This window comes from Panicum virgatum, chromosome 7K (assembly GCF_016808335.1).
Source record: "Panicum virgatum strain AP13 chromosome 7K, P.virgatum_v5, whole genome shotgun sequence".
In the NCBI taxonomy this organism is placed as follows: domain Eukaryota; kingdom Viridiplantae; phylum Streptophyta; class Magnoliopsida; order Poales; family Poaceae; genus Panicum; species Panicum virgatum.
In genome coordinates, this window is record NC_053142.1 from 29,233,846 (window position 1) to 29,242,125 (window position 8,280).

Genomic DNA, 8,280 nt, shown 5'->3' on the forward strand with positions numbered 1-8,280 from the left:
CAAATTTTCTTGAACTGGGAAAGATGGACTGCGGCTTGATTTTGAGAAAATGTATGGGCTTCTTCGCAAAATTACCTGAGAGAGGAGACCGGACTATGAGTTGATTTATCCAAAGTTTGAGGGTATTTTTGCAAAATGATCGGGACTTGCATGATTTGGACCGTCCGTCCGGCTGATTTGATGGCCTGGAGCGGCTGGTGACGTGGCCACGCTCCTTGGGCCTCTTTTAGTGCGTGGATCGTATATAGAGATGTGACGAGTGCATATGAAATAGTAAACATAAAATGTATTGTGAAGTGAGTTTCATCTATTGTTTCATTTGTATTTTGTCGATGTGGTACTTTTGGAAACAACAAAATGAAACCACCCGTTAGAATTAATCTTAGTGATGAAGGAAAAAAATATAGACTATCCCCTCCACTATTGATTACTTGAGGTGGTTTATATGTGGATGTTGGTTGTCCCAATCTACCGATAGGTGCAATGCTGATTAACCAATGTTGGAGAGTGACTTGGACGGTCCAATTTCTAACTTCAAACACTAGGAGACTTTGCAGTCTTATTGGATTGTGTGTGGTCGTATGTGGGGGTGGCATGTTTCATTGTCAGGGCATTATCTCTCTGTTCAGCTATAACCAACCAATAATATTTTTCTTTCACACCAAATCAGCACCAACCATCAGCACTAGCCAGCCCGCAGTACTTTTCTCTCGTAACAATTAGCACCAGCGACCAGCCACAGCCAGCCGAGAGAGAGAGAGAGAGAGAGAGAGAGAGAGTGAATGGGCAGATGGAGGATGAAGGGAGGGGCCAGGAGGTAAAAAGAGAAAAAAATCTGATATATGGAACCCATATATGGTAGTTGGTATAGAGAAAAATATAGAGTATGAGTGCAGGAGAATTGAAAATAGAGGAGAGAATTTCAGTGATCAGAACAAAATATTTCTTTTAAAGAATGAATTTAGAGTATGATGAGTACGAATAACCTTAGCTCTTATGCCCTGTTTGAAGCCTTCCGATTGAAGGAAAAATTGTGACAAAGTTTTCCACAATCCCACAAGAGCTAGCATTACTAGTATTGTTTGTTTGCCATATTACACTATTTTATATTAACTGTGTGCACCGAGATTTGAACCTGGTGGCCTCCGGATAAAGTCGTGCACCCACAGCTACCTCTAGTTCCTTTGATTTCCTGTATGTGGTCGCACTGCAGCGATGTACAGCCGTGAGAAAGGATCGGAGCAGAAAGCAAAGGAGCGAGAACCTGCAGGGGCTTCGCTAGGTGTCACAGTCACAGTCACGCGCCGGTTGTCAACGGCGAATACGAAGCTCCGGCGACCGGCGACGATCGGCCGGTTTGACCTCGGGACGGCGACAGCAGCCACACCAGTGGCCCACTTTGACTCCCCTGCAGGGCGTTCCACCCGCCGACTCGATCGCCTGCTTGCTGTTTGGAGCCTGCTGGCCGCCATGGCGTGTAGCTAGCGGACGCACGTCAGGCCAAGGAAGACGATGGACTTTCGGTGCCCGTGGACATGCATGTGCAAGTGCAACCAGCAAGTTTTTCTTAAAAAAAAATCGCTACCTGAACAGTGAACCGTGCTAACAATTCGTGCTAATGTCCAAGAGCAGCAAAAGCATTGTTCAATTTGACTGGGAACTTGGTTTACTAAATTATGTACGCTTCCCGGCCATTTACGCCTACTGACTTCGTCCATGCCACGAGTAACGAACAAAGGACGAGGACTTGCCGTCGGGACTACTGCACACTCCTTTTTTTGTCGTGTCTCATCACGTAAGGTGCAACCGTGCAAGCTGCAAGCCGACAGCAGATGTTAGGGGAGGTGAAGAAGATCATGAATTTAGCTAATTGCGCGGTGTTTATTTGTAAGGAACATATCAGGTGCAAACCAGCAACTCCATGCAAACCGTGCAAACTTCAATCTGAACCACCGGATCAACATCCAAGGCGGAGCGCCGGGGAAGTGGGAGGGGGATTTGCAAAAGTGTGATTACTCAATCTAAAGGCGGACGGTTAATTGTAAAATTACCAATGCTCTCATACCCCTTGGATGTTGATCAGATGGCCTAGATTAAAATTTGCACGGTTTGCACCTAATATGTTCCCTTATTTGTATATATTTTTCTTATCTTTTAGGGACCTCTCCATCATGTCACATGGGTGATGCATTTTAGTCGTGTATTGGTGCACTAAAGGTCTTTTTGAATAGGCTAAAGTTGAATGCTAAACTTTGGCATCTACTCCCTCCGTTCTGTAATGTAAGACATTTTGCTTAAGTTTGATCAAATATATAGGAAATAATATTAATATCTAACACACACAAAAAATAAATTATGAAATCATATTCTGTAATGGATATAATTTTTTTCCATTTGATATTTAAAATATTATTAATCTTTTCTATATAAATTTGGTCAAACTTAGAACAGTTTGTCCTAGGACAAATCAAAATACCTTACATTTTAGGAGGGAGTGAGTATTAGCACTCATATCCTTACTCTATACTAAGGTTTCTAAGACTTGGGTAAAGTTTAACCCACATCTTATTAGCACTCCTATTTGGATGAACTAAGACTAATGTTTAGCACTTTTAGGCATTAGCACTTGCATCCCAAACACTCCATCCACCAAGCCTCTTTAAATTATTTTAATGACACTAATTTGCACCTACAAAAATGTATTTATCACAATTTAACATGATATAATCCCATGCCTATTCTGGAAAAGGTGGCAACTTAATTTCCATTCAGTGGTTGCAGGCTCGTTACCAGGTCGTGATCTAAATTATTCACCTCTCTGACCGATCCACATGTATGGCTGAAGTGTCCAACCAGAACTATTCCATCAACAGCAATTGTTCGACAACATATTGAAAATGTCAGTAAAAAGGGAAAAAAAGGACAGCCGAATTATTAGACTTGTTCTCGCGCGTGACATGCACCACGAAATAATCTGAATCTGGTTTGCTAAAGCATCCATGTCTGCCACGCTGCAATAGCACATGGCTCAGAAAAATGCTGCTTTGTGAAAAACATGTGCTCAAAGGCAGGGGCGGATCCAGCAGTAGGTCTCCTACCGCTGGAAATCTCATGGAGCCCCCTGAAGTCCCTCCTACTAATTTGAAGGAGAAGAATGAGAGAAGGGGAGGATGGAGGAGGAAGAGAGGAGGAAAGCCCCTTTTGGATTCAATCCTGCCTTGGCCACTGCTCAAAGGAAATGTTAATGGTGGTGCAAATCCGACCACACCTTCAGTTTATATTTTTTTTTACAATCCATATGAATAACATTGTGTTGCGCATATATATAGGCTAGAGTATACCTGATCACGGGCCGGGCGACCCGATGAACCTAACCTGACGTGCTCATAAAAAGCTGACCCGATCAATATGAGGGCTGGGTCTGGGCCGAACTTTTCAACCCGTAATAAAAGTCAGGCCGGGCACGGGCTGATTTTTTTTACATGAACCCCGTAAAAATTCGACCCGAACAAAAATTCAGGTTTAACCCGATCCAACCCGACCCGACACATGTTGTGTTAGGCTCGAGTTAAAAAATTCAGCCCGGTTATCGGATGAGGCTGGGCTCGGGCCGAAGAAAAACATACCAGATTTTCTTTGACCCAACCCGTACCCGATCTGACCTGGCCAATGATCAGGTCTAGACCAAAGTTACACGCCAATACTCGGGGTCACGTACGCGGGTGCATGCGGACCTGTCACACAAGCGTTTGAGCGCGCACGGCCCGCTCGCTTCTAGGTGGTTCGCCGGGCCATTGGTGGATTTAAGGCCTAATTTTCTATTTTTTTCTTTGTTCCCCTAGAGGTTCCAATGAAATATTTTTTTTCCATTATGTTCCAATGGAATAATTTGTTCTAGTGGAACATTTTTTTTCAGTTTCAAAAGTAAGATTGAATCCAACCGCATAAATTTTATTTTTGTTCCACTGGAATGATTTTTTTTCTAACGGAACAATTTGTTTCAATCATGGGGAAACTGCGGGCCGACGTCCCAAGAATAATTCACGGTCCAGCTCCTCTACGTCCTTATGCGGCGGATCTACTCATGCAAATGACCCTGAATGGCGCCCAAGTTACAGGCCTTGTGGGATCGTCATCAGGGCTTTAAATTAAAATATTATCAATCATAAAATTGTATTAGGTCGTCTCATCAAGAGCTACAACTTTTGTGTATAATTTATTTTCATCTGATGTCATACGAAGAAAATAATTAAATCTTTAAAAACAATCTATGAAACAGATTTAATGAAAATAGTTTGATGTTGTAGATGTCGGTGGAATTTTCTGTAAACTTGATCAAGATATAAAAGTTTGATCTAGGACAAAATAATTAAGATGGCTTAAAATGATGAACGAAGGGAGTAACTTTATGTGATACAAAATAATATTCATACGTAAGTACTTTTGAATACATAAATACATAATACGATCAATTTTACGAGAAAACTTCTTAGTAATAGAGTATCGATCAAAAGGCTGGAGTACTGATGAAATAAAAATATACGCCTTATATTTTGAGATGCGTGCGGCATGTCATTGCGAGCCATATTGCAGGTTTTCCTTTATTTCATCGACCCACACCTAAGAAGACGTTGAGCTATATAGATCATTTCCGTCTATATTTAATCTACTTTTTCTAAAAATTTCTAGAACTTGCCAGGACAACTATTTCGTTATATAATATATCTTAGGAAAAACAATATGTATAGGCCATTATTGTCCATATTTCTCCTCTCTTCTCTAAAAAAAAGAATGAAGAAATAAAAAGAAATTTGCATCCCCCCCCCCCCACCACAAAAAAAACTCTACAAATCATCATGGATTCCGATCCACTTTTCGGTTAATTGTTGGCGAGCCCACCGGGAATGTGAGCTTGGTGTACGCCGAGGGGATGAAGGCGCCACTATCTTGTCTTTTCCAACATCATCCCGAAACTAAAGCGATGCTCCTAGAGAGAGCCCAAGACAACTCTCTTTTTTGTTCTCATCCTTTTCGCAAAGGAACTAAGTTCGCATAGATATACACAGAGGCTAAGTGCAAAAACTTTGTTTTCCTCTTTCTCTTTCTCTCACTAGCCAACATAAAGATAGAGAGAAGACTCTCTCTCTATCTCTCTCTCTCTCCGTGTTCTTATCAGCAGCAGCTCGCTCGCCACGTTCCGATCCTGTACCAGCTGCCGAGACGAGCGCGAGGCTCCGAGGTCCAAAAGAGCTCAAGCTCCTCCCCGACGCATGCGCGGATCGATCGATCCAGCCCGAGCTACGGGAGGCGGCGGCGGCGGCAGATCGACGACCGGCAGCTGACTAAGGTGGATCCCCGGAGGCATGGCAAGAGGCCCCTACCCGCCGACGAGGAGGAAGAGGAGCCGCCGCCCCCGCCGCCACCGAAGCACGAGCAGCTGGATGTCGAGGAGCAGTACCACCACTTCTCCCCCCAGCTGCAAGGAGCGACCTTTAGCGGCGGCGGCGGAGGGTCGTCGTCGTCCCCCGCCGGCGCCGGCGCCGCGGGCCCGTCGCCGGAGGCGTACGCGCAGTACTACTACTCGGCGCGCGCCGACCACGACGCCACCGCCGTGGCCTCCGCGCTAGCGCACGTCATCCGCGCCTCCCCCGACCAGCTCCCGCCGCAGGCCTTCTACGCCGCCGCCGCCGCCACGGGCCACCAGCTGGGAGACCACCGGCAAGCAGCGCCGCCGCACCATCCCGGTGGCCACGCCGCCGCCGCCGAGGAGGAGCAAGGTACGTAGCCATCCGTCGTCTCATCGATCGATGCAAGCAAGCAAGCTTACTAGCATTTCTCCTTGTCCTGCTCTCGATTGCGAAAGCATGGCACGCGCGCGGCCTCCGCTCGATTGCGCCGCTTGGAAGCTTCGCACCTGCCAAAACCAGTGACACGTCCCTCCACAGATCCAGTAATTTAACTACCAGCAGCTCGCTTAATTAGCTCCTAGAGCTAGCTGGTCATAATCCCTCGGTTAATTTCTTTTGTTAATGAACTCTCGAGAAAGTAGTACTCTCTCTCTCTCTACTCTCTCTCTCAAGTATCGAGCACGGAGATACGCCAATAACTATGCTGAATTATATTGGCAAGGAATATTTTATGCGGGTACTCGCGTACCAATACGTTAGCTCTGACGCAACGCGACGTACTGCAGATCGAGTAGCTAGCAGCTGATTGTGTGTGTGATTTGCCTGCAGATTACTAGTAGTAAACAATTAATGGTGTTCGTGCAGCCGCAGGCCGGAGGCGGCACTACCGAGGGGTGCGGCAGCGGCCGTGGGGGAAGTGGGCGGCGGAGATCCGGGACCCCAACAAGGCGGCGCGGGTGTGGCTGGGCACCTTCGACACGGCGGAGGACGCCGCCATCGCCTACGACGAGGCGGCGCTCCGGTTCAAGGGCACCAAGGCCAAGCTCAACTTCCCGGAGCGCGTCCAAGGCCGCACCGACCTGGGCTTCCTCGTCACCCGCGGCATCCCGGACCGGCACCACCAACACCAAGGCGCGGTGACGCTGGCAGCAATGCCGCCGCCGCCGCACCGGCAGCACCAGCACCAGACCGTGGTGCCGTACCCGGACCTCATGCAGTACGCGCAGCTGCTGCAGGCCAGCGGCCGGGGCGGCGGCGGAGGCGGCGGCGACCGCGCCGAGGCGGCCGCCGCGGCCCAGCAGGCGGCGCAGGCGCAGCTCATGATGATGGCCCGCGGCGGCGGCGGCGGCGGCGTCAACCTGCCGTTCGGCGCCGCGTCGTCGCCGTTCTCCCCCTCGCCCTCGTCGGCGCCGCAGATCCTGGACTTCTCCACGCAGCAGCTCATCCGGCCCGGCCCGCCGTCGCCGGCCGCCGCGATGTCGTCGTCGGGCGCTGCTCCGTCCACGCCGTCGTCCACGACCACGGCGTCGTCGCCCGGTGGCGGCAGTGCATGGCCGTACGGTGGGGAGCACCACAGGAATAAAAAAGACGCGTGATCGAGCTGGCATATGCTCATATGCATGCATGCAAGTTGCAAGCACTTGCAATGCGAGAGGATCAGATCAGAGACCAAGTAGCTGCATATGGAGGAATATGCATGCAATATGGGGTAAGTGGCAGTGGTGATTTAATTTTGCTGGAAGCATATAAAAGCATTTCTTGGCCATTTTTCTCTTGTCTCTTTCTTTCTTTTCTTTTCGCGATGCATGATCTTCTTTTCTTCATTTCTTGGAGGATCCTCAGTTTAGAGAGCTAGCTAGCTAGCTGCTAGAGCTTGCTGCTACCTTCCTTGTTTAATTTACTGCTCTGTTGCTCATCATCTCTTTAATTTGTTCAAGTGTAAACTAATTAATTGTGCAAACTAATCCAAAAGCAAGAAGAGAGGAATAATAATCTCATTGATGCAATATACAGGACCTTTTTTTCTCTCCAAATTAAATGATTGGTTTGTTAGTCATCTGCTCATATATTGGTTGCATTGGAATTATTATAACCTCTCTCGTATATATGTTCTCTCTTTGGCTTATATAGTGGATTGTACAAAGAAACCACACAACCCAATGAATGAAAACTATAGACGACTTCAGGAACAATATTGTTTTTGAGACACGGTACGGTATATCATTCAAAATTACCACTTTAAGGGAAAAAGGGAATATTCCCAATTAGTAGCTTCTTGTTATTAATAAAGATCTTGACTTTTTCTCCTCGAAATCATTCTTTATGCGCTGTTGCATTGGGCATCTGTTCTCTCTATCTCTCGGTTTTCAGTTAGTTCCCCCTATACATATATTCCCTTGTTTCTGAAGGATGTTCCCTACATCTGTCGTTTTCAAGCCTAATTTACATGTGTCACGGTGTTGTTACGTAATGGAGTACGTAGCATCTTCCAAACCCAACCAAATGCACCTTTTTTTTAAAAAAAAAGATAGCACTTGAAGTACTACCATGCATGAGAATCTAGAGAAAAAAAACAGATTAATAGCTAATAGATGTTTGGTGAAGGTAAGCCCTTAATTTATCATGAGATGCCTTGAGGATTATCTGTGTACGTATAGATCGCTGAAGTCATATCCATTTCTTATTAATTACCAAATTAAATCTGGGATATAATCCAGCAACATATCCTCTTGGAGAACTGTGCATGCATGCATGTTCTTAGTGCCATGAACATGCCTCTCTGCCACGTAGACATTTAGCAAAAAAGTCAGAAATGCGGCTCTAGTTTGAACTAGTCGCCGGAATTAAAATACGCGTGTGTTGTGATTTAGTG

The 8,280-nt window shown here is 46.6% G+C and overlaps 1 protein-coding gene across 1 annotated transcript; it reads left to right on the forward strand.

The window, feature by feature from the left end:
• The first annotated feature begins 790 nt into the window (after positions 1-790).
• Positions 791-7,436, forward strand: LOC120640087 (SH3 and multiple ankyrin repeat domains protein 1-like). Its single transcript, XM_039915975.1, has 3 exons — positions 791-817; positions 5,057-5,777; positions 6,273-7,436. Exons 1-3 carry the CDS (start codon positions 791-793, stop codon positions 7,001-7,003), a joined length of 1,479 nt encoding a protein of 492 aa, XP_039771909.1. The 3' UTR covers positions 7,004-7,436.
• The last annotated feature ends 844 nt before the right edge of the window (positions 7,437-8,280 follow it).

Bases quoted from the DNA above. Each gene is read 5' to 3' on its own strand.
- LOC120640087 (XM_039915975.1), top strand. From the start codon at position 791: ATGGAGGATGAAGGGAGGGGCCAGGAG. The intron at 818-5,056 runs GTAAAAAGAGAA...AAGTTCGCATAG, and splicing joins ATGAAGGGAGGGGCCAGGAG to ATATACACAGAGGCTAAGTG. The intron at 5,778-6,272 runs GTACGTAGCCAT...GTGTTCGTGCAG, and splicing joins CGCCGCCGAGGAGGAGCAAG to CCGCAGGCCGGAGGCGGCAC.